The sequence below is a fragment of the Sander lucioperca genome, chromosome 22, assembly GCF_008315115.2.
Source record: "Sander lucioperca isolate FBNREF2018 chromosome 22, SLUC_FBN_1.2, whole genome shotgun sequence".
Taxonomy (NCBI): Eukaryota; Metazoa; Chordata; class Actinopteri; order Perciformes; family Percidae; genus Sander; species Sander lucioperca.
This window is the reverse complement of record NC_050194.1, coordinates 1,947,788-1,974,902: the sequence shown is the minus strand read 5'-3', so window position 1 is coordinate 1,974,902 and position 27,115 is coordinate 1,947,788. Positions and strand designations below refer to the sequence as shown.

General features: G+C 39.9%; 1 protein-coding gene across 7 annotated transcripts in view; it reads right to left on the bottom strand.

Moving 5' to 3' along the window:
• Positions 1 to 27,115, bottom strand: part of LOC116055648 (RNA binding protein fox-1 homolog 3-like) — a 651,886-nt gene that overhangs the window by 133,938 nt on the left and 490,833 nt on the right. For all 7 annotated transcript variants that reach the window (XM_035997778.1, XM_035997775.1, XM_035997779.1 and 4 more), the window contains one exon: positions 18,512 to 18,760. In XM_035997778.1, coding sequence (XP_035853671.1) covers positions 18,512 to 18,760 — 249 coding nt within the window. The remainder of the gene's footprint in view (positions 1 to 18,511; positions 18,761 to 27,115) is intronic.

The following is a 27,115-nucleotide window of genomic DNA, read 5'->3' as shown; positions in this document are numbered from 1 at the left end:
TAACTCGAACCTCCTCCATCCACCACATCACTCCTGTTCTGTAACAGCTCCACTGGCTCCCAGTCCAGTTCCGTATCCAATTCAAAGTCCTCCTGTTTACATTCAAGGCCATCCACAACCTCGCCCCCCATATTTGTCTGATCTCCTCCAGCGTCCCACTCCCTCCCGCTCCCTCAGATCCTCTTCCTCCATACACCTGTCTATCCCCTCCGCCCGTCTCACCACCATGGGGACTTAGTGAAAATAAATGTTTTGAGGTGCTTTTTGAACATGGGCAGGAATGGGGCAGAGTGTACGTGGAGTGGTACCAGGACAGTGCTGTGCCACTGAGGCTGATGAGCTCAGAGAGGCGGTGGAGAAGGATGGTATGGGAAACTGTATCAAAAGCTGCAGAAAGGTCAAGGAGGATGAGGATGGTGATGAGGCCATTGTCGGCAGCAAGCGGGCGGTCATTGGTGATTTTGATGAGGGCAGTCTCAGTGTTATGGTGGGTTCTGAAACCAGATTGGAGGGGTTCGAAGAGCTCATGGTGGGACATGTGATGTTGAAGCTGGGCAGCCACTGCTCTTTCCAGGAGTTTGCTGAGGAAGGGGAGGTTGGAGATTGGACGATAGTTGTTGGGGTCGTATGGGTCTAAGCCTGGCTTTTTGAGAGTGGGGATGACTGCTGCCATTTTAAAGCTGGATGGTACCACACCAGAGGCAAGAGATGCATTCATGATGTTTTCCACTGGATGGCAGAGGATGGGAAGACAGGCCTTGACCAGGTGGTGGGCATTGGTTCAAGACTGCTGGTTGAAGTCTTGGCTGAGGTGACCAGTTTTTTTACTTGGTCGGCATCTAGTGGAGAGAAGGCGGATAGGCAGGCAGATAGGCAGCACTGAGGTGAGCAGGAAGCTGAGATACATAATGTCTTACATTCAGTGCCAATATTCAGTGCCAATGCAGGAATTAGTCTGCCCAACATAAAAAGAATTTCCCACTGGCCTGGGGTAGATCAAGGTTTTACTGGCCCCATGTATATTTTTACTGCCCCGGCAAAAAAGAGGGGACATTTTTTTTCTCTCCAAATAGTTAATTTATTAATTGGATATACATTGTAATGATTCCTCCAAAGTCAAGTAAAGTCAAGTCAACTTCACTGTCAATTCTGCAATATGTGCCAGACATACACAGCAATTGAAAATATGTTTCACCACAGTGCAATAAGGACACGTACAAGTATAATATAAAAGATAAGTAATATATACAAATAAAGATAAACAGGTTTTATATAAAATGAAAAGATAGGTAATGTATACAATTAAAAAAGATAAGCAATATGTACAATACAGTAATTAATTCTAAATAGTGCAAATGTAAGGCAAAATCTAACAGTATAGAAAACTAAAGATATTGAAAATGTGCAATATAAAAGGAAGAGTTTCTGAGTGACTTCTTTTATTAAGTAGCCGGTGCTGATCCTGATGGGAGGGTTCAGAGTCCAGAGTTATTGGGGGCAGAGGGGAGGGGAGGGAGAGAGGGGAGGGTGTTGAGCTTCTTGATAGCCTGGGGAATTAATCTGTTTCCCAGTCTGGTGGAACAGGCTCGGAGGCTCCGGTACCTTCTCCCAGATGGCAGGAGGCTGAATAGGCTGTGTGAGGGGTGGCTGAGGTAACCCAAAATGCTGGTTGCTTTGCGGGTGAGGCGGGTTTGATAAATGTCCAGGAGTGAAGGGAGTAGGACACCAATGATTCACCCAGCAGCCTTCACTATGCGCTGCAGGGTCTTACGGTTGGAGGCAGTGCAGCTCCCATACCACACAGTGATGCAGCTGGACAGGATGCTCTCAATGGTGCCCCTATAGAAGTAGCACATGTTGGGTGGGGGGGCTCTCGCTCGCTTCAGTTTGCAGAGGAAGTAGAGGCACCGCTGGGATTATTGGCCAGTGATGCAGTGTTTGTTGTCCAGGAGAGGTCCTCACTAATGTGCACCCCCAGGAATTTGGAGCACCATTGATGGTCAGTGGGGGTTTCGGGATGTGACCTCTCCGGAAATCAATAAGCACTTCCTTGGTCTTGTCAATGTTGAGGAAGAGGTTATTACCGCTGCACCACATGGCCAGATGGCTGAACTCCTTCCTGTAGTAGGAGGTCTGTTGTGACACTGTTGTGTCGTCCGCAAGCTTCACAGTGTGGTTGCTGCTGAAGAATGGAGCGCAGTCATGGGTCAGCAGCATAAAGAGCAGGGGGCTGAGCACACAACCTTAGGAGGCCCCCGTGCTCAGAATGGTGGTTCTAGATGTGTTGCTGCTGACCCATACTGCCTGAGGCCTCTCACTGAGAAAGTCCAGCAGCCAGTTACATAAAGAAGTGCTGAGCCCCAGCTGGTCCAGTTTGCAGATCAGCTGCTGAGGGATGATGAACACTGAACTAAAGTCTATGAACAGCATTCTGACGTATGAGTTTTTGGTATTCAGGTGGGTGACTGCTGGATGAAAAGTAGAACAGATTGCATCCTCGTTGGATCTGTTACCTCGGTATGCAAACTGGTAGGGGTCCAGGGTGAGGGTAGAATGACTTTCGAAGTCTCTTCCCTTCCTGTTATTGCTTTTTTAATGAAAGCATTCTTTTCTCTTACATAACTGTGTTGTTTTAACATTATACACGTTATTTAAAAAAAAAACAAAACTGTTGCTTGTTGCCTGAGACTGAACGGAGGGGGGAATAAAACAGGTTAAAAGTTTGAGCATAGTGCTTCGGCTTTATGTGTTACTTTGGCAACTTGTAACTTCTGATGTTACTGCTTAATAAAACATATTTATCTCTATGGCAAGCCCTTGGAGCATTTATTCCATATCCTTGATATCAGATGTCAGGTTCTTCCACTAGTTGGCTTTTGGTCAGTACAAGTTGGATATTTTGTCTTACTAGTTGAACAAATTCTTTTACCTGTCACTTGTTTTCAGCCACTAGTGGAACATTTGTCTAACTAGTTACAGCAGAAGACTTACTAGTGATGCCGGGCAGCGTACTAGTAGCACCAAAGACCAAACTAGTCAGCTCTTTGACGCACTAGTTGTCCTGTGGACCAAACTAGTAACACTAAAAGCCCTACTAGTTAACTAGTGAGCTGCAAAAGCTGACATGTTAACTAGTAAACATGAATTCCATTTACTAGTGAGCAAAATCTCTCCGCACTAGTTAATTAGTGAGAGCCAAAATTTGTTATTAGTTAAATTCTTAAGGCAAAAATGTTTACTGGTTAGCAAGTTGAAGCCTCAAATGCCTACTAGTAACACTAGTGAGATACATTTTGGCATTACTACTTAACTGGTGTGGTCCAAAATGTTTACTAGTTAACTAGTGAAAGCCAAAATGTTTACTAGTAAACTAGTTGAAGCCTCTTTTGACCATACTGGTTAATTTGTGAGCCTCACAATATTTACTAGTTAACAAGTAATGTTCAAAAAGCCTACTAGTGACACTAGTGAGACATTTTGACTTTACTAGTTAACTAGTGTGGTCCAAAATGTTTACTAGTCAACTAATGAAAGCCAAAGTGCTTACTTGTTAACTAGTAGCACACAATACTAATAAGGAGGCGAGGACAAGGGGCTTTAAGGCTTTCTATTGGCTCTCGAGTAAGCTCTAGCTAAAGTTTAACCCTCTAAAGCCTGAAGAGCTTTCTGTGTTGATAGTGACAGCTCCTTAATACACTATCCAGGGGAAAACATGACATCTTTTTTTATATTAACCACAATGAAAAAACATAGAATATTTTATTTTCTGTTTAATAATTCTCTGCTTTATGTATTTTTCTTTTTTGACTTTTTTACAGTAAAACACAAACATGCAATCATTTGTATTCCATGAATCATACTCATTAATAAGAATATAATAATAAGAATTTATGCATGACTTCATGCATGAAAAAGCATGAATTCATTCATGTAGTACTTCATGAACTATCAGTAATGTACAAGTATTAATAGTATCTCATTCATGACTTAATGCAGGAACAATACATTAACTAATGCATCAATTAAGGCATTCTGATTTATTAATGATGTTCATGTCTTCTTCATAGGTAAATCTGTAAAGTGACAAGCTAAACAAACTGAATTGTAGTGTTGTAATCATGATTTACTAAACATTACTTCTTCATTACTTCATCATGTTTGTGGCCCTTCAAATAAAGTGCTTACCTCAAAGTCAAGACATTTCTGGTGTTATAGAAGTTAGTAAAAAGTAAAATTCATAAATATCCTATTTGTGTGAGTATTGTTTTTAGACATTACTGTTTAAGTGCCTTATGTTGTTGTGAATAAAGCAACTACAAAAATGTATCTGCAGTATACTGTAATGTGCAAATGTAGTGACCTCAGTACCATTTTGCCAACCCACTCCTTTAATTCTTAATACATTTAATTTGATGCCACCATTAATCATATCTTATTTATCAATGTTAAAGATGTACCAGGTGAGCACTTTATTTGAAGGGCCACAAACATGATGAAGTAATGAAGTAATGTTTAGTTAACAATGACAACACTATAATTCTTCCAAATACATGTACACTGCTATGATTTGAAGAAAACATGAACATAATTAATAAATCAGAAATCATGATGATTCAAATACCTTAATTGATGCGTTAATTAACGTATTGTTCCTGCATTAAGTCATGTATGAGATACTATTAATCCTTGTATATTACTGATAGTTCATGAAGTACTTCATGCTTTTTCATGCATGAATTCATGATAACCCATGTACCATTATTATAAATGGTTACCAATTAATTCATTTTACCTGTTTTGAAATTCTTAAGCTTTTGCTGTTGTGATATTTCAAATAGTCTTAAAAGCAACATTGACTCAAGGGTTTCTCTATAATGCAGTTATTTATGTTTATAGGTCATTTAATGTTTGAAGTGGCAGATTTCCCATTATAAAGTCAGCTTTAGTATAAGATCAAATGGGATCAGTCCCTGATTTTATGGGCTCCTCATTGTGAAAAATGGTATATGTATGTAGAGACATACTGTTAGCTGTCTAAGGACACATGTAACCTTTTTTTAACATATGCCGATGTACAATAGTGCATAATTGTAATTGCATTGTTGTGCAACTGCGCCCCTCACACCCACTTGGCCAGTGAACGTAAACATTTATAACAAGTATGTTTTCCAGCATTTCAGTTGAGCGTAGAGCATCACCTCTCTGGACATGGAGGTCTGCCCTCCTCCTGTGGCCACAAACGCAGGAGGGCAGCTTTTTTTCTACGTTAGCTGCTGGTTTGACATCTTTCTTTTATTCCATTCTCACACGTTTAGCACATCTAGATGGTTTTGCTGCTATGCTAACCAGGCCCATAATAACTCCAAAATGGCTAGCAAGTCCATAACCTAGTGCTTATTCTTATATGTTGCATTAGACATGAAAGATTCTGAACATCCAGCAAGTGCAGCGCTGTGGATCTGGGGTGGCCAGCCTGTTCTTTGATGTAGATGTTTAGTTGAAAAGGTGTATATAGGCTGTTAACCCTACCAGCCCTACCAAGGTAATTTTTACAGTTCATTGTCCGTCTGGTTTTATTTTCTAAAAAAGCTTGTAAAACATCAACCCTGTTGTCTACAGTCAATTTATGAACATCATTTTTTTCAGGAAAAACTGGGCTATTAGAATATTTGTGCTGCAGTGAGGTCACTTGAAGAAGAACCCTTGAAAAAAGGTATGACCTTAAAGACAAATAAATAAATAAAACGGAACATGAATCTCACAGATTTATATTGATATCACAGGCAGATCAATAAAAGCGAAGCCAATCTCCTGTATAAATCAGTTCCCATATGTATTAGGAGTCACACTGTGAAGAAATAAACATTATAACTTATACAGTTGACTAAATATATACATTTCTTTCAAAAAAGTCCAGACGCTTTTGCCCTCATGACATTCACTTATGCCAATAATCAAATAATAATGTCATATTTATTGAAATCACACACACAGCAATGTTCTAAAACAGTTCTCCTATATATGTGGAGTCATGCAGTGCAAAAATAAACATAATGAACATTATAACTCATGTAAAAGGACAAACTATTTACATTTCTTCAAAAAAGGCCCAAATTTATGCCACATCTCAAAACAATCTTCTCTGTAGAACGGTAAATAGACTGGAGTGATCCATCTTTCACTCTATAGCCTTTGTTCTCACTCGGATTCGCTGGAGCGATCTATCTTTGTCCACTACATAGTCTTTGTATGACGGACCTGCCTTCCCATTGGTTGAAAGACGTCAACACAATCTCGCATCATGGGATATTCAAAATGGCAGCTAGCATCGAGCTAGCGGCAAAAATGACGAAAAAAATTGATAAATTATGTACATCATGTGAATAAATCTTGGATATAAGCGTTAGGATTTATTGCTGAACAACTCCGAAAAGAGGCACAACTTCCAGGCTGGATAGAAAACCTTCTGTAAAGGCTACAAAGACACCAAAGACACCACCGTGATGGCTAACTCGTTAGCTTTTAGCCGCAAAAATCGGTAAGTTTCTACATTAAACCATTATCAAATTATCTAAATATTAATCAGAGGTGCCGTTGTTCGTCGCCGACGACGGCGTCGGGTTCTAAAGGGTTAATGTTGGTGTGTCAGAAGACCGCTTTCTCAGTTTTTTGTCTTCCAAAATGTCTGCCATGTTCCTTGTGACGTGCCCGTTCCACCTCCCCAAAACTGCTCCACACAGGTGCCACTGATAACGGCTAATAAGTCAAGGCCCCCGCCCCCATAGTCTGATGTCAGTGCTGACCCTGCTTCCTACTGCCTGATTAAACCACGCCTACATCTAAAAAGACATTTATCAAAATAAACAATATTTATATCATAACATAAAATAGATTTGGCATTTAAAATGTAATTAAAGTGCTTTATTTTAGGGGTTTAGTCGAAGGCAGGTCATCAAGGGGAGTATACAGAATGTTAAGACTACAAACAGTTAAATAGTGCCTTTTATGTATTAAGATCATGAAGCCCTTTGAAAACAAATGTTTTATAAATAAAAAAAATACAGCATAATTCGCATTACACTGTTACATGAGTCCATTACACATAATGTGAAATAATCCTGTTCAAAGTCACCAATGTGTCACAAATCCCTACACAAAGTAAGTGTTCCACACATTGAGTGTGTGTGTGTTAGCACATGAAGCTGGCTGTATTCTGGCTGTATATAGTCATTAAGCTTAGCATGGTATGGAATGGAATGGCTTTAGGACTGTAAGCCTTCTTCTGCCATAGTCAAAGAACTAAAATCCGTCTGTGCGCTTCTTTTTTTTCTCTTTGGCCACCATGCCTCCACCATCCATGGTGTGTGAGCAGCCAGGCAGGAAGAAGAAATAATTGCATGAACATTATCATACGCAAGCAGCCCGGGCTTCCTGCACTGTCACCAGGGAAACAGTATGGAGCTTTACAGAGTGTGTGAGCGTGTGTGTGTGTGTTTGTGTGTGTTTGTGTGTAGAGAAGCTGTACAGAACTAATCTACCCAACCAAGCCTCCCTTATGCCAGTTACACAGACACACAAACAAGCAGCCCAAACCACCCTAAACACCTCCACCTTTTACACCCAGTTAGATCTCCCAGATGTTGTGTTGTTCTGTGTTTTTGAGTGAACATGTGCGCGTATCTATGCCTGTGTGTGTGTGTGTGTGTGTGTGTGTGTGTGTGTGTGTGTGTGTGTGTGTGTGTGACTTGCTGAGCTCAGCAGTGCCCCTTCCCGGACAGGTAGATTACACACAATTAGACTGCTACTGTCACATTTCAGAGACAAAGGAACCCAGGAGCTCAAATCACAAGTCAAAAGTAGAAGCAAAATAGTCTTTACCTGGTAAAGATGCAAAAATCCCGGCATTCAACAGTACAAAGGGCTCAGGCTGAGGCGAAATCAGAAAATCACAAACTGGTTCAAAACTAGGTCAGGATCAAAAAGAGTAAAAACAAGAAACATAATGCTGGATAGCTAAGGCACAAAGCATAAAGACAATCTGGTCAGGACAGGGCTGATGGAATGCGAGCGGGGACCCATTCCTCAAAATCGTAGCCCTCCCAGTACATCAGGTACTGGAGCCCCCTCCCAAATTTAAGTTTAACAAATCATATTTTACAATATGATATATTTAACAAGCCCATCACGTTTTACATGTAAAACTCACAACTCATATCTAACATCACACATACAGTATTAATTCAGCTGAGTAAAAAGTGAAATTTCTCTTGGAAATGTAAAAAATAAAAAGTATATTGTTGAAAACAAATAACTAAACAATTAAGGTACTTATAGCCAACTACAGTACAATATTTGATTAGTTCCCACCTCTAAAGAAAATACAACTAAAATAACTGACAATTTAAAGAATTTCAGGTCAAAGTCTTTCCATAGGCAGTCACAGGCAACATTGATAGGATAGTATTAGTTTTTAAGTAAAAAACAAAAACAAAAAACAACACAGTATCAACCTGATATATTGGTCTGAAACAAACATTTTCTTTTATAGTAAGTTAGTACAGTGTCTTTTAGGCCACAGTGAACATGTGTATGGTGTCTTTTTTCACTTTATGCTGCAGTAACTATGTATCTTGACAGTAACAGTTACAGCCTGTGACAAACTCTCCACAGTGACTGTAAAACAGTCCCTGTAATGCTGACTGTATCGTGTCTTCTCCTCTCACTGGACTTACACACTCTGCCATTACTGTCTATACACTCCCATATCTTCCCAGCATGCTCCATTCTTATTGGCCCTGACAGCTTTAAAGCTCCTCAACTAGTAAGTGGTGGTGCAGTTACCTATAGCATTGACTGGGTGTACTGTTTGTGTTTGCAGTTCTGTGTTGAAATGTAGCAAAACATTTCGCTCATTTGTCAGTGTTATGCAGCTTATGCATGCATTTGCACAATTGTTTGATCTTATAATAAAAATAACTGAACTTTTCTCTTTTTATTTTCTATATATTTTGGATCTAATTTACTTTCTTGTTTTATGCATTTTCCCAGATTTTAAAGGTCCCATGGCATGAAATTTTCACTTTATGAGGTTTTTTAACATTAATATGCGTTCCCCCAGCCTGCCTATGGTCCCCCAGTGGCTAGAAGTGGCGATTGGTGTAAATCGAGCCCTGGGTATCCTGCTCTGCCTTTGAGAAAATGAAAGCTCAGATGGGCCGATCTGGATTCTTGCTCCTTATGAGGTCATTAGGAGCAAGGTTACCTCCCCTTTCTCGGCTTTGCCCGCCCAGAGAATTTGGGCCACCCATGAGAGAGAGGCATCATGGCTTTCAAATGAGCAAAGTGGCAGTTGGTCAAGGCCACACCCCCACTCTCCACCTTGCCTTCCCCTCTCTCCTCCTCAATAGCTACAGACACAGAAATGGCACATACTAAGGAAAGCTCATTGTGGGACTGGCTCTAGTGGCTGTAATTCTGCACCAAGGCTGACTTTCGGAAAAGAGACTTCAGATACAGTATTAGGGGACCACTAAGATCTATATAAAAGCATTCAAAGAGCACCATGTCATGGGACCTTTAAAGCTTAGAAATACATTCCATTTTGTAAAAACTCTGAACAAAGTCTCTCTCATCTGTTTTAATTGGTATCATCCATCCATCTGTGGTCGTCTGCTTATCCGGAGTCGGGTCGCAGAGGCAGCAGCTTCAGCAGGTGACCCCAAACTCCCCTTTCCTGAGCCACATTATCCAGCTCTGACTGGAGGATCCCGAGGCGTTCCCAGGCCAGGGTGGAGATATAATCCCTCCACCTAGTCCTGGGTCTTCCCCGAGGCCTTCTCCCAGTTGGACGTGCCTGGAACACCTCCCTAGGGAGGCACCCAGGGGGCATCCTTACCAGATGCACAAACCACCTCAACTGGCTCATTTCAACGCAAAAGAACAGCAACTCAACTATGAATTCCTCACGGATGACTGAGCTTCTCAAGGGAGACACCAGCCACCCTCCTGAGTAAACCCATTTCGGCAGCTCATACCCTGGATCACGTTCTTTCGGTCATGACCCAGCCTCCATGAACAAAGGTGAGGGTAGGAACGGAAATTGACTGGCAGATACAGAGCTTTGCTGGACTCAGCTCTCTTTTCATCACAACAGTGCGGTAAAGTGAATGTAATATTGCCACCGCTGCACAAATTCTCCATCCAATCTCCTGCCCAATTGTCCCCTCACTCGCGCACAAGAACCCAAGGTACTTGAAGTCCTTCACTTTAGGTAAGGCCTCATTCCCTACCTGGAGTAGGCACTCCATTGGTTTCCTGCTGAAAAACATGGCCTCAGATTTACAGATCTCATCACTGATCCTCATCTGAACCGATTCAGTAAGTGCTGAAGGTCACTGACGGCTGATGCCATTAGGACCACATCATCTGCAAAAAGCAGCGATGAGATATCCAGTCCAACAAACTGCAACCCCTCCCCACCAAAACTAAGCCTCGGTATCCTGTCCATGAATATCACAAACAGGATTGGTGACAAAGCACAGCCTTGGCGGAGGCCAACCAACAATTTTTTGGAACAAGTCCAACTATAATTCAATTCAATTTTATTAATAGTATCAAATCATAACAACAGTTATCTCAAGACACTTTATGGATAGAGTAGGTCTAGACCACGCTCTATAATTTACAAAGAGCCAACCATTCCAATAATTCCCCCAAGAGCAAGCATTTAATGCGACAGTGGCGAGGAAAAACTCCCTTTTAAGGAGAAACCTCGGGTGGTGAGGAAAACTTCCTTTTAGGGAGAAACCTCAGACAGACCCAGGCTCTTGGTAGGCGGTGTCTGACGGTGCTGGTTGGGGGTGTGATGAACAGTGGCAATAGTCACAATAAAAATAATGGAACGATGACTAGAAATAGTAGTTGCAGTAGTTCATGGCGTAGCAGTGCCCTGCAGGGCGATACAGGGTGTAGCAGGACACTGCAGGGCACTGCATGGCATAGCAGGGCACTGCAGGGCATAGCAGGATGTAGCAAGGCGTAGCAGGACGTAGCAGGGCACTGCAGAGCATAGCAGGGTGTAGCAGGGCATAACAGGGCACAGAGCAGGACCACGGCAACAGCTGCAACCATGATTTAGGTGCCACCCTAATCCAAAGAAAACTTCTTGGCAAAAATACATAAGGACTCCGGGGAATAGGCTCCCAAGAGCTAAGTTAGTAACAAGCATGTCTGGGATATGGATGCACACAGATGGAAATAGAGATGAGAGAGGAGCTCAGTGTGTCAAAGGAAGTCCACCGGCAATCTAAAACTATAACAGCATAATTAAGAGCTGGTGCAAGGCAAACCTAAGCCAGTTCTATAAGGGTTGGTAGATGAATCTGACAACTATGAAGAGAAGCAGAGAAGAGAAGGGGGTGCTGTGTCTTTGCTATATACCCTCCCCTGCCGGTCTAGGCAAACGCTGCAACTCCTCACTCCCAATGTTACAAAGGTGAAAAAAGGCTGTTCTTGAGGTTTGTTTGAAGTGGGCGTTAAAGGATATATCCTGAACAAAAATAACTCCTACATTTATGACCGTAGTGCTGGAGGCCAGGGCAATGCCATCCAGAGTAGCTATAGCTTTAGATAATGAGGTTCTGAGGTGTTTAGGGCCCAGCACAATAACTTTGGTTTTGTCTGAGTTTAACATCAGAAAATTGTAGGTCATCCATGATTTTATATGCATGCTTGAAGTTTAACTAACTGACTGGTTTCGTCTGGCTTGATTGATAGGTATAATTGGGTGTCATCCGCATATGCGTGAAAGTTAATTGAATTTTTCTTAATAATATTGCCTAGAGGAAACATATATAAGGTGAATAGAATTGGTCCAAGCACTGAGCCTTGTGCCTTGTGGAACACCATGGCTAACTTTAGCGTGCCTGGAGGATTCATCGTTAACATTAACAAATTGAGATTGATCAGATAAATAGGACTTAAACCAGCTTAGTGTGATTCCTTTAATGCCAACTAAATGTTCCAATCTCTGTAACAGGTCAATAGTGTCAAATGCAGCAGTAAGATCTAGTACGACAAGTATGGAGACAAGTCTTTTGTCTGAAGCAGTTAGAAGGTCGTTAGTAATTTTCACCAGTGCCGTCTTTGTGCTATGATGCATTCTAAATCCTGACTGAAAGTCCTCAAATAAAGTATTGCTATGTAGAAAGTCACATAACTGATTAGTGACTACCTTCTCAAGGATCTTGGAGAGAAAGGGAAGATTAGATATAGGTCTATAGTTGGCTAAGATTGACCAAACTGATGTAATCAGGTTTAAACTTCCTTATTATTTGATTATGCTGATTCAATTATAATGCAACCTTTTACTGAGTGAAACTGAGGCCACGTCCACACGTACCAAAACGATCTTTTTTTTCCCCGTCTTCCCTGGAACCGTGTCCAAAAAAATGTGCGTCCAAACGGATCCATCTGTAAAAGACTCAACACGCTACTACATATTCCAGGCCTATAGGTGCCGCTGTTTCTGCTACAGAAATTCACCAAAAATGGAGAAGAAGAGCATAGTGTTCAGTCACTCCCGATCATAACATGCAAGACTATAATAACTTTAAAAACCACTGCTCATTTTATAAAGGCCGCCGCAGGAAAACATGTCTTTATTTACATTGTATAATGTGCTGTTGGATTGCTTTTTATTTTGCAATTCTGTCTGCCATCAGACATGATTGCAGCGTGCTAGCCAGCAGAGCTAACGTTGGCGCGCTAACGCTGCTAGCTAACATCGGTAGTCAAACAAACATCAATGATCCAATGTCTTTTTGATAATCTACACGTTTTTGTTGCGGTAGCCTTTCTACAATAAGCCGTGCTAAAAGTTACTATAATCCGTTCAAGGAGTTGATAACCAGACAGATTAGCTAGCTAGTTGATAAGTTGTCTACTTCCACTTTATAAACAGCTAACCATAGCAGCTAACCATAGCAGCTAACCATAGCAGCTAACGTTAACGTTACGTCCCTGCTGGAGCGTCAGCTACTTTAGCGATGTTTAACGTTAGCTACATAACGTTAGAGGTCGAGGGGTGTGGCGATGACATCATCAATACGCACGTATGCGGCTTCATCGTCCAAACAAAGCCAAAAGGGAGCCGTTTCCGATTTTTTTCACCCTGGGACCAGGTTTCAAAAAAGTGCGTTTTCAAGCAGTGCGTTTACAGGATTCATTTGGACGATTGGCCCAAACGATGCAAAACATGTGCGTTTGCATCAAAAAGCGTCTCCGTGTGGATGGCCCCTTAACTGATTGCATATGCTAACAGACGCATGTGCCAAGGCATCTCCCACCTGGATGTCATCAGACGGTACTCACCTCTGGCTGGTAAGCCCTTTGTCTTGAGAACAAAGGCATGCAAAACACAAAGTGAAAGACACCACGCTGGTCAGATGGGGAGGACCTAGCCAAGGTATAAAGTGAGAGAACAGCTTCCCATCGGTGTGCATATTACAAACCAATCCTTGTCTTGTGTACCATGCTCTGACCATTAAAAGTTTGACAGATTTTTGTCTCGTTCCTCATTGTCAGAGTGGGATTACAAAATTGCCACGAGTATCATAAATTGTTACACTGTTTTCCTTTCTGAAGATTCATCTGTGTTGAACCAATCCTTTTTTTCTATGGAGCCGCTTTCTTATCTATCTACCCTCATGTCATCTAAGCGAATGGAGCTATTGTTAGAAAATGTAAATATCCTTGTGTGTCTCATTAAACCTTTAGAACATTGTGAACAGAACCCTGCTTTGTGTCGCTTTGTTCTCCCAGATCTTGTAGCTGCTTTCAGAATCAACTCACAGAGGTCAAGCCAGTAGCTGATCAGATACGGAGCCCCAAGGCAATCATGATTGAATGATCCTAACATTTTAAAGTTTTAAGTTTCATGTTGTGTGAAGTGTAGTGTCAAAGGAACTTCAGACAGCAAGAGAGGTTTCACTTTCAGTTTCCGGCATGCTTCCCAGCGTGCCCCCCACCACTAGAAAAGCATGTGGGCTGCAACTCTCTGTCTCAACTAACTATCTTTAAACCTTCAAAGGAGATTAACATACCAGGGATTGGTGGCTAAAATATACATAAGTTAATTTATAAGATGGTGGTTTGAATTTTAGATTTTCCTGTTCCCATTGCATGTTAAAGTCAGATTTAGACCACCACTCTGTTTTTATCCCATGGCCACTCCCACAATAACTTGTTAAATTTGTACCTAAATAGAAAAGCTTATAACAGTAGAACTGCAAGACAATAATGTATGTATGGGGCTTAATTTAAAATCTAAATCCTTCTAGTTTCTGAAAATGTGCTTGTTAACAATGTGATTAAAACACAACATCAACTACATCAGTTAAAACACGGTTACAATTTTTTTTTTGGCCATTGTCTATAATAAGTCATACTTCAATAACAATACCTAAGACATGCTTTATGCTATGGAGGGAATATTTATTCATAATTCAAATTGAAAGTCCAAAGAGAAAATGAAGCATGATCAAATTAAAAATAGTATTATTTTAATTAAAAATAGTGTTATTTTACTATGCTACTAGGAAAAAGCATGCCATAATTAAATGTGAAATGTAAAAGCTTAAATGGAAATACTTAAATTAAAATCTCAAATAGAAAAAAAGAAATTGTTTTATTTTAGCCTTTCCTCTTTATAATTTTCAATTTTCAATTTGACATTTTATCTTTTGAATTTTATGTTTTACATTTGACATTGACATTTTAAGATTCACCTTTTACATTTCGATTTAACATTATGCTTTTCATTTAGAAGTGACAGGTGTCAATTTAAATGAGGAGGCGTGGCCCAACGGCTGGTGGGAGTGTCTGAAACCACTTCCAGCTGACAGCGGTTGCTGTGAGTATTACTGGCCGCCGGTAAGCAAGCGATCCCGGCCACCGCCAGCTGGCTGTCACCTACGACTGGAGCTTCCAAGTCCGACAACATATCGGAGAAAATGTGCAATTGGCCATCAATTTTTGTAAAACTGCCCATATTCAAACTGTACACAGTTCATTTCTCACATAAAACAGTCTCAGAAATGAATTGAGTGGTGAAATAGCAGACGAAAAAAACATAAAACATAAAATTCAAAAGATAAAATGTCAAATTGAAAATTGAAAATTATAAAGGGGAAAGGCTAAAATAAAATAATTTCTTTTTTTCTATTTGAGATTTTAATTGAAGTATTTCCATTAAAGCTTTTACATTTCACATTTAATTATGGTATGCTTTTTCCTAGTAGCGTAGTAAAATAATACTATTTTTAATTAAAATAATATTATTTTTAATTTGATCTTTTTTCGTTTTCTCTTTGGAGTTTCAATTTGAATTATGAATAAATATTCCCTCCATATTATGCCGCACTATGCAAATCACCACACTTACCTTCTGCATCTTCTCAACCACACTTGTATACAATTTCAGACCTCAACTTGTGCCAATTGATTTTACTCACGTCTGTGACACTGACAAAAACATACTAAAGCATTGAGATGACTATAAAACATTTTGCATTAATTCAAATGATCACCTTCTCACAAAACAAATTAATGTGATAGCTGGCTCTGGAGGGAGGGACTTAGCTCTGTTCATTTAGACTGGCTCCAATGCAACGTCCCTATCCATGCTATACACCATTGGGAAGGGAATTTGATTGGCTACAATCATCATGATTGACGTGTTGCTAGCCAATGACAGCTTGTTTTACCACGGTTGCACATAGACATGATGGAGCTCATTGGTCTTCCACACTAGGAGTGCTTGCTGTATGTCAGGTGCTGTCCCGGGGTGAAGACTAAACAGAAAAAGGTGGGGGTCCGTGTACTTGGTGGCCAACGGATTTTCGTTTTGAAAGGAAAAAAACAAAAACGTTTTCCCAATTACCATTAGTAAATAGGAAAACAAAAAACGGAAAACAACCCATTATTCGTTTTTTGTTTTGATATTAAAAAACGGAAAACGAAAAACAATCTCGTTATCCGATTGTCTTTGATGTATTTGTAGATGGAACTCGGAAATTAAAATGTGTGTATAAATCTTATTCCTTTGTCAGTACCCTATCTGTACCGCCTGTAAAATCCGTTCTGTGCACTGCCTGATCAGTTCTACGCTTGCGCGAACACCGGCAAACTTCACAGCTCTATGCACGCATTGGCGTAAGGATGTTTGGACATTCCCGGTTACCGGAAGAAAACATTAGACAGTGACAGTAGACCGTTATGATGGCAGAGATGAAGTTTACAAGGTGTTTGCTGGAGTTGCCTAAAGTATCTGTTAATGATATACGGAGGGTCGTCTGGCCATCCAGTACAACACCATGTAGCAAATTATATAAAGGCTTCAAATTTTACGTTTCATCATTTCTTTGCAACTTTGAAGGTAATTTGCTAACGCTAGCTAGCCTGAGCTAGAAGCCTTGCTTTGGTGTTTTAAGTCATGACACTGTCCTGCTTCAGGTTAACCATGTTTTAAATAAAGTTTAAGCATGTGTATACCTCTCACTTCATGTGTTTGTACTTTTATGAAAGTATCGGGTAAAACAGGGCTACAAATGAGATCTCTGTGAGAGACCAGCTAACCTCCTAACTATTATGTAGCTCAATGCTGGACATTTCACCCCTAATTCCGGTCACTTTACTGTATTTGTATTTGTTTAGTATTTGGTTTAGAAGCCTTTATTGGTGATTTTTACGGTACAAAGTCCTGCTACATACGTACATAGCTAGCTATTTATGCTCCGCTATGTCGCGTTAGCATGCAGCTACAATAGTTAGCTATGAGTATGCTAACGTTAGATTGTAGTGGAACGAAGCAGCACTTTCTAACGTCAAAAATCGCAGACCAAACACTACACAATCGGACATGTTTCAGCAGGAATGTGACCTGGAATTGGGGAGAATTTAACAACATTGCCAGCTAAGATGACCGTTAGCATGTAGCTACTATAGTGTTTACTGCCGTTGGCATGTAGCTACTATAGTGGTATACAGCAGTGGTGGCTGGGAGAGCTGTCATCCCATCTTCAAAAGGACACTTATGTACGTTTACACTTCATCGCATTAATAATAGACAGTCTATGGTTATTAGTCAAGACGAAGTATTAAAGGTAAAAACAACGTAAACAACACAACAACGATGTCGCTACACGGTTTTGGATCAGTGACAAGTTTCGAATGTTTGTAGCTATGACTATTGTATGATAAAGATTTAATAAAAAAAGATTTAATAAAAAAGTTGTAATGTTTGGTCGTAAAGTGTTGACACATGGTACAAACATAGACTGTAAATCACACATGGACATTGTTAGTTTTCTACTACGTAATTATGCGCATGCACAGAACGGATCTTACAGGCGGTACTGGCCAATAAATGCTATTGAAGGGCGGGTCTTGGCGTGGCGGGAGTAACTTAAAAATACCAATGCAAAATGAAGGAATACGACTTATACACATGTATTTTAATTTCCGAGTTCCATCTACAAATACATCAAAGACAATCGGATAACGAGATTGTTTTTCGTTTTACGTTTTTTAATATCAAAACAAAAAACGAATAATGGGTTGTTTTCCGTTTTTTGTTTTCCTATTTACTAATGGTAATTGGGAAACTGGCCGTTTTTCGTTTTTTTTTTTTTCCTTTCAAAACGAAAATCCGTTGGCCACCAAGTACACGGACCGTGGGGATACTTTCATTTTGTAGGCAGCAGCCTAAAGAAAACAAGGATACCCAATAACAGCATGAATCATGATTTGGTGCTTTTAAGTTCCCTAAAATGAACTAACAATGTGTAGCATGTCCATATTGACAAAGGTTTTAAACATTCATATTTTAAAGCGTAATGTAAAACAGAACTGAACTATCATAACGGTTTGTTTGCGACCTGGTTGGTAGAAACAGGCTTGAGGGCAAAAACTAGCTGTATCATTACACAGGTCCCTGCAGGATTTCATGGCGTTGTGACTTCAGAAAAAAAAAAAAAATAGGGGAGTCAATCTCAACAATCTATTTACCTTGTACAGTAACTGGTGAAGAGGACTTTCAACCCCAACAACGTTATCTAAGGGACCATTTTTAATGTTACCATAACTGAACCTAAAACAGTAGCTCAATGGCAGCATAGTGTTCCACTTTCATAAGACCACTACAGTAATATATTTTTCATTTGAAAATCATTTGTTATGAAGAAATAGGTCTAATAAACAACTGAATACTTTAAATGAGATACTTTTTGTTGTAAAGGAGATGTTTTTTTCTCAAATCAGCAGAAGCGCACATTAACAGTAACACACATTTACAAATGTTGATATTGAAGATTTTCTACCCCTTGTAGTCAGTCAAGTCCATGACCATCAGTCAAGTACCTATAACTTTTTCAATCCTCATTAACACCAATTTTGAATGAAAATACAGCAAAACAATTTATTTCATGTGGTTCATAACAAACTGTAGACTCACGGTTACTGTGTTGGCTGTGAGAGTGGGGGTGTTGCTGTCATTTCCCAGCTGTTCGCTCTGTGTGTGTGTAGGCGTGTAGAGTGTCAGGGTGTGCTCGGCCACCGTGCTTGGTCCTGTGTATTCTGCCGGTGGGTGGGTGTGGGGGGTGGCATACTCAGCTGGGATCCCATTCTGTGGGGGAGGGGGGTACTGGGCCTGTGGGAAGGGTTGGGCCATGGCTTCAGGGGGAGCTTGGGCCTCTTGGTTACCCTGAATGGATAGATAGAGATAGTGGCAGGACAGAGGGATGGAAAAGAGCAAACCAACAGGTTAATAAGGATTGATATTTTAGGGCATTTTCACACCTATAGTTGGTTTGCTCTGGTCCAAATCAATTGATGAGTTTGTTGTTATCTTGGTTCGGTATATTTTCACACAGAGAAAAAATCAAACCAAAATGTATCACTGCAAACCACGTGAGAACATTCACAAAAAAAGGTGCCAGTACCCTAATTCAGTAGTTGCATGACATTATCATTGCATGTGTCTTGAATGTATTTATATTTATACACATATCTTGATAATATATCCCATTTCAAATGTATTTTAGTAGGCATTTCATTACATACATTACATACAACATACATTTCCACAGTTTGTACATAGAGACCTATATTTGGTTAATACATTTTTTTTATATGTAGCTATTAATACCAATCAAATTGTACACAAAGATAATATTGCATATATGCTACAATAAAACCAACTGCAAATATGATATCTGTTGGCCTACAGATTAATTTGGATAATAAGAAGGAATAGCAAAAGCAAGTCCATAATGTATGGGCAAGACTATATTTATTTAGCTTCAATGATGCAGTCACATAAATGGCACCTTGTATAGTGGTAAATCCCCCTTTGCAATAATGATATATACATAGCATGACAGAAAAAAAGAAAGCATGAAAATAGTATTTAACTCTTTCAGCAGACTGGTGCATTATACCCATGGTGCTTAGTGCCGCCTCAGTAACTCTGACGGGGGAGGCAACTAGTACAGAGATTTATGCTGTTCATGTTCAAGTTGAATTACAATATACAGTATAAATATATCATAATACTTTAACCTGCAGCTTGAACACTATCAGAATTAAGTTACTCGTAAGATTTGAAGAAAAATGGTCAAAAGATATCTTGTTAAAACCAAAATTACGAACTTATAATCAAATCAAACATTATTAAGGTCCTGAACTATATGTTACAGCAAACTTATCGAGGAGTCAGAGGTCGTTAGTGGCTCAGTTGAGCCCTTGAACATCCAACGAGATAAAAGGTTGTGCGAATTATGTGAATTAGTAAAGTTGAGAATGAATCCCATTTTCTTTTGTATTTTCCTTATTATGATGAGTTCAGAACAGGTTAGCTTTGAGTTTCTGACTATAGGAAGGCAAAAGCAGAACTGATATGTGATCTGATTTGCTGAAGGGAGGGTGGGGGAGGGCCCACCCCCGAAAGGTTTGTAAAATGTGTGTAATCACAGCCGCTCTGGTGCTGTCGGAGAACTTTGCAGATGTGACACAATTGGTGAAATTGCACTTCTTCTATGCTGTTCTCAATTACACGTCTAATGTGGGATGACAATAATGCTTATGCATATTTCTGTCTTTGTGCGTACACACAGTTTTAGTCGTGAATCTACACAGAGATTTTAGCATCTTGCCCCAAATCTTGGCATAATTGCCAGTTAAGTTCAACAGAGATGTTTTATGTAGGTATATGAGGCGTACTGGAGGACTTTCAGGACAAGAATAAGGGGAAGGAGGTGAGAGAAAGTAACTCAGTCTGTGTATCTTATCTCTATCATTGTAATTAAAGGGATATTTCAGGGAAAGCTGAATATATCTTTAAATTGGGTCACTTATGTAGTATAAATGTATAAATGTATAAATAATTTTTTTAATTGGTGCCTTCTAGGCCGAGAAAAGCCAGGAAATGTGTTTTTGGCTCATGTTGATGAAAGACACCAAATCCCAGAATGAGTACACTCCCAAGCCACGCCTACCGTTTACAGACAGACAGTGACGGTCAACTCAATTTAACTGTGTTTTATTGTCATTTCAACCATATTCACGAAACAACGTTTCACTGTGGCTCAAGTGGTTACACAATTCAAATATATAAAAACAACATTATATACAAACAACATACGAAACACATTATATGCTCCGTAAAGTTCAGCTAACACATACTAGCATTAGCGCTTGGTAGGCTGTAAACATTGGAGACGAGACAGCAGGTCTCATATTTCAGACACTGCAAAGTTATACATTGTTTGTCGGGCTATTTCGTTATAAAATTCACTTCGGATACTTTTTTAAGCGAGAAATCAACTATATAAAGCTCAAATATGGGCCGTTTTACGAAAATTTATGGCTAATTGCAAATTTGGTAAGTAGTGTCGGACTTCAGGAGCTCCACACAGTCTGACGAGAAAGCTGCAACCTCCATACCCAGTGAAAGTCACCGTTTCTCGGGTTTTGTTAGCTGCTACTGTCCCTCCAATCCTATGTGTACAGATAGCAGCTAGTTAGCTTCATTTTCGGCATAACTGTCGTATATTTACAGTTTGAATATCGTCACGCCACTTACAGACAGTGTTGGGAGTAACGCGTTACAAAAGTAACGCAATTACAGTAATGTATTCCTTTTTGCTGTAACGCAGTAATATAACGCATTACTAATTAAATTTCGGTAATATTATACTCGTTACAATCTCAGTAACGCGAGTTACAACGCATTTTAACGCAACATTTAGTGGTGCATTGGTTTTTTCACAGGAAAAAAAAAAAAGCCGTATTATTTTCCTCGATTCGATTCGATGGTTGAGATGACTGCAGAGACAAATACATTTGCGAGATGGATATTATTTTCAGGAGTTATTACGCTGCATTGAAGTGAGCTGTCCTGTTTCTGTTCCCGTGGTCAGAGCCAGAACCAGAAACAGTACGGACAGCATGTATGTCCCGAGGTGACGGTACGTCAGCGACTGACAGATATAAACATGTCGGGAATTAATGTTGAGGCTTGCTACACGTAAATAACATTGCATTTTTATCAGCCGTGGAGAGTAACTATGCCTGTAGAGGAATGGCTTCGAATGACGACCAAAAGCGCTTGTCTTTTACTGTGACCATTTACTGTTCAATATGTTGCAGTTTTACAAACAAGAAAGTGAACAACTTGAGCCTGACGGACATGTTGCATCTCAGTAAGCTAGCAAGAGTAGCTACACAACAGACAACTTCCGTGTAGCCTACTTCAAAATAAAAGCACTTCCTGTGACGGTTCGCAGTAAAACTAAATTACTGTTAAATAAGGTTGTGTAGGCTACCTTTTCACAAATCAGCTGTAAATCAAGTACTGTAAATATGTTAATAGTGAGTTTTAATCACACTATAATTGAACATTTCCTTTAGAGTGTTTTAACCTAAACAACATGAATTTCTTATTGAAGTGCTATAAACAAACATTTTACAACAATGCCATACTTTTGAGTATTTTCATTTTCTCCTATTTGCCTATTATATGTTTTACTTATCTATTTTGTATAACTTTAGTTACTTTGCATATTTATATTAATTATACAAAATATGAATAATCTATGATGTATTAAAGTGGATAAAGACGAGACTTTATTGATCCGGTGGTGAAATTCACAAGCAAGCTGCCAAATCAAACTTCCCCTGTTATTTTGGTAAAAGTAACTCAAAAGTAATGCAAAAGTAGTGTAACGCATTACAATTCAGAGACAGTAATATTGTAATATAACTAATTACTCTCAAATAACAGTAACTAGTAATCTATAATGTATTACATTTTGGAAGTAACTTGCCCAACACTGCTTACAGAACATGTACCCCAAGGTCTTATAAAGCTAACTATGGTGTCTGATTTCAATTTAATGAATTTTTGTGACCATTAGGAGTTTCGTTAGCTGCGACTGTCCCTTAATCCCATGTGTACAGATAGCAGCTAGTTAGCTTCATTTTCGGCATAACTTTCGTATATTTACAGTTTGAATATCGTCACGCCACTTACAGAACATGTACCCCAAGGTCTTATAAAGGTGTCCGGTGTACTACTACTACTATGGTGTCCGATTTCAATTTAATGAATTTTTGTGAACATTAGGGGTTTCGTTAGCTGCGACTGTCCCTCCAATGGACACACATGATATGCTAAAATTCAGCTAACACATAGCTAGCTACTAGCATTAGCGCTTGGTAGACTGTATCACCGAGTATACAAATTTGCGTGTATTGTAGAATGGTCGGCATTTAACATTCACAAACTCCACCAGCAGTTAGCAGTTAGTTGGATACAAGCAGCCCCATTTCTGCACCAGGCAGTCCATGTTAACACAGCTCACCTCGACTAGCTAGCCTTACCCAGCGACAGACCTAGTGGAGTAGCTAGACTGGTAGCTGGATAGTCCGTAGCTGTATAGTCCGATACAGCAATTGTTTCCACAACAACAAAAACACAGCAGTCTCTGAACTTGCGTTGGGAGTTTCGTTGGTTGGAGGTAGTCCAGTTTGTTGTCTAATGAGCGGACAACAAACACGATTTTGCCACCCACAAACTCGTTCAACGTCCTGCGCTGATGATGTCCCTTTACCGGCCAGAGGCATCGAGCTGCACAGCTGGTCTCCATAGCCGGCGGGCGAAGCTGTGTCGAGTATTCTGTCTGTAATAAAGTGTCCTGCATATTCTCCGATCTGTACCAATGTATCCCGGTGGTACACGTGTGCGGTAGTTTGAATGCACATAATTGTTGTTCTAAAATGTCCTTCAGGATGAATAAATCTATCTATCTAAAGTTTTGATGCTGAGAAGCCACGCTACGCGAGGATTCAAGATGGCTGACAGTCTTCTTGGCTTCGGAGAATGTCGGCAGTCCAACCCCCTATGGGCGGGTTGACAATCTGTGGAAGTAGGTCCGCTACTACTGCCTGTAGTCCATAGCCTCTAGGAAAAAAAGCCTCAGATGACGCAAAAATCGTCATTTTGCGTCATCTGAAGCTTTTTTCCAGACCCTCAATCCAGAGATCTCCCCTCTCAGGGGGACGTGAGGGAGGGAAGCACGGCCATTCAAAAATACTACCGGGTTTCTACTGATACAAAGCTTAATGCTAAATTGGTGAAGAATCCCTTTAAATAAGACCCATGGTTTTGTCATAAAATCCTGACAGTGACAAGGCTAGGAGATGACACAGTAAATCAACAAACTACCAGTCTGCCAATAAACACCAAAAGAGATAACCAAATCAAATACAAATATAACATACAACAGTGTTCTTCTGCATGACTGAGAGAGAGTGAGAGTGTATCCTTTGTACATGGCAAGGGAAAAAAATATTGGCTTTATTTGTAGAACAGAAGTCTGTTTGATCAAAACTAAACCACCTCACCCACGAGGAGATTTTTCTATGCAAAGACCAAACACATACACACAAACACTCAAACAGCACAGGGAATGACAAACACATAGAGCAAAGAAAAGTGATGCAAATGACATCCCTTATAAAGATGAGAAAGATCAATTAACTGATACTCTTTTGATCACAACCTCTGTTTTGAAATCCATGTTTCTAATAAAAGTTGACATTTTCCCTCTCATCTCCACTTTTCTCTATGTATTCTTCACTTGCTTCAGTTGCTGTGATTCCTTTTTTCCTTCCATGTTAAGGTGAGTAGCATGCTCTTTCACCCCTGTCCAGGCTCTCCTAATTTATATGCCTGTCAGATAATAATTCACTCCAACCAATGATGATGAATCCATCTGACATATTAGCACACTGCCTTTCTACAGCACTGCTCAAAACCTTCTAGGAAAATGGCAAAAAAAAAAATTAAAATCAATCACAGCAACTTTTTGAGATGGGATGAGGGTCTGACCATCGCTGTTTCCAAAGGTGGTATTGAAGTTGGCTATTCTTATCCATGGAGATTGATGGTGTTGAGCATAATGAAGCAGTTTGCCGATGGCTCACTGACTGTAGCTACATCGTTCCTGGCAGAGAGTCATAGTCGACTCCCCAGGCAGAGAAGCGTTATGCTCAATTTAGGGTTTACTTAAGCTCACTTCACATACAAATGAAGAAAAATATAAATCTCTAGCAGCAAACGAGTCAAGTCATCAATAATGCAACAGGACTTTGTTGTGCATGATAGATTTGGATACGTAAGTAATGCTTTTTTTAACGTGTTGTGATGTCCTAACAGCCGAAATGAACACTACACAGCCAGTACAAATACACACTTAGATTTACACTAGACAGCTCTTTTCAAGCTTTAGTGGCAATTTTAACCTGAAGTTGTCCTTCATCTTAGCTCAGGTTGTGTAAACGTGTATGATTTTTTGAATCAGCTCTTACAAATCACTTGTTTTCAGGTGGCAATCCTTGAAGTGTAAAAAGTGTTACTAGTACCATAGAGTCTATTTAGTTCTTTCCTTCTTTGGTCTTGCACTTCATTACAACTTGGTCTTGTTTTCATAGTTTTGCCCATATTTGTTCATGTATTTTTGTTGGTTCTGATAACACTGTATTCACCAAAGTCATTTCATCATCACTGAGGTCTGTGATCACAATGACATTGCTACAAGTTAGACAGGTAAAGAAACAGGAGCACTGTTAAAAACAATATAATATATAATCTTAATATGTTTCATGTCATTATCTTCTGCACTTTTAGGGCTTCTGAAAAAGTTCTAAAAGTAGATCTTCAAACTTTCCTGTACATATTTCGACATCTACAGTTCTATGACAACTAGCAAACTTCATCTGCTAGAGTTTAATGGACCTTGAATAGAGAGTGTGTTATTATATTTATTATATATATTATGTTAGACCTAATATTTATATTTCTTAGCATTCAAAAAACTGCAGCCTCCACAGCTTTTCCCAGTGTGGCAGTTGTTTAATTATACATCATCTCCATCTCTCCTATTTGTGGTATCCACCAAAGCTCTCTTCTAATGTCATCTTTTCAGCTTTTTATGTCTGAAAAATGTCTCCATTGTTCAGCTTGTTCTGTCCACACTCATTGTGTTTGTTAAAGCCAGCTAAAAGCTGAAATACTAACTAAATCATATCAACGTTTTTTTTTTGTTTTTATACCATCTGTATCTGGACAAATGAGTGAACCACATGTCATACTGTTAAGCAATGTTATATTGTAGAGGTTTTCTTACCTCTGCAACAGAACTCAGAAGTTCCATGTTTACAGCGGCTCTCTACTTTACTCTTATATATTGGTCTAGCCCTGATTTCTCTTACTGTTAATCTTAGAGTCTATGCAGGGTGGAGCTGTGGCTAGGGGCGAGTCTTGGTTCAGTAAAACAAGGAGCCGCATCGATAAGCCTCCCTGCCTCGCAGCATCGATAAAGACCTGAGCTGATATATGGCCCCACCTGGTCAATCCACACACTGGACACAAGCACATACACTGACACATACCACCAAACAAAAACAGTCAAGTTCAATAATGGAACTGGAGTGTGTGAAGTGTGTGAATTGTTTTTTGTCTAATCATGTACTGATGTTTGATACATCTCCCTGTATGCACACACACACACACACACACACACACACACACACACACACACGCACACACACGCACACACACACACACACACACACACACACACACACACACACACACACACACACTAAGCTTGAGACTGCTTTGCTCTGCTGGAGTTTAAGGCAGAAAAGAGTGAGCAGGAAAAAAGGCTGAGGGAAAAGGAGAGTAAGAAAGAGGCAGAGTGAGAGAGAGAGAGAGTGTTAAAGTCAGTGAACTTCCATCATCCATCAAAGTGGCTGAGGCGCTGACACACTGAGACATCCCCAGATCCTTGTCGACAAATTGTGCTGGTAAATGATTTCTCCTATCAGCTAAATCATACTATCCGTCCCTTTTTTTCATCCATCCTTCCATCTATCCCTATGCATCATCCACCCGCCTTACTCTCTTTCTCTCTCTCTCTCTCTCTATCTTCCGTCTTTCCCTCATTGAGTTTATTTCCCTTTGGCTAAGTGGAGCACCATGCTTGATGTCTGATGGACTCTGACTCTATATGTACACGAGGCACATGTATGATTCTCTCTCTCTCTCCCTCTCCCTCTCTCCCTCTCTCTCTCGCTCTCTCTTTCTCTCTCTCTCTCTCTTTCTCTCTCTCTCACACAGATGCACACACGGCATAATTTGCAAGTAAAAGTCGTGTCAAGCCACAATTGATGAAAAACGAATTAGAAAAAGATATGCTTATTGAAATGTCATGAGCTCATATATTGCTAGGGTGGTTAGCTGTATCAGAGCTGTCTGTAGATATGTGTCACACAACTTCACTCAGACTCATGAATTTGATGACAGACTTTACACTTTTTGCACAATATCAAAAACACTTTAAGCTCCACTAGTAACTTGTGCCTTCACTTGGCCTTAAGCAGTTTGACTTGGAATGACTTGATATCCTTCCCAAGAACAAATATTTAAAATTATGTTAGACAAGAATGCACATTGAATCAATTATTTGTTTTCCTCATAATGGTAACTTTAATC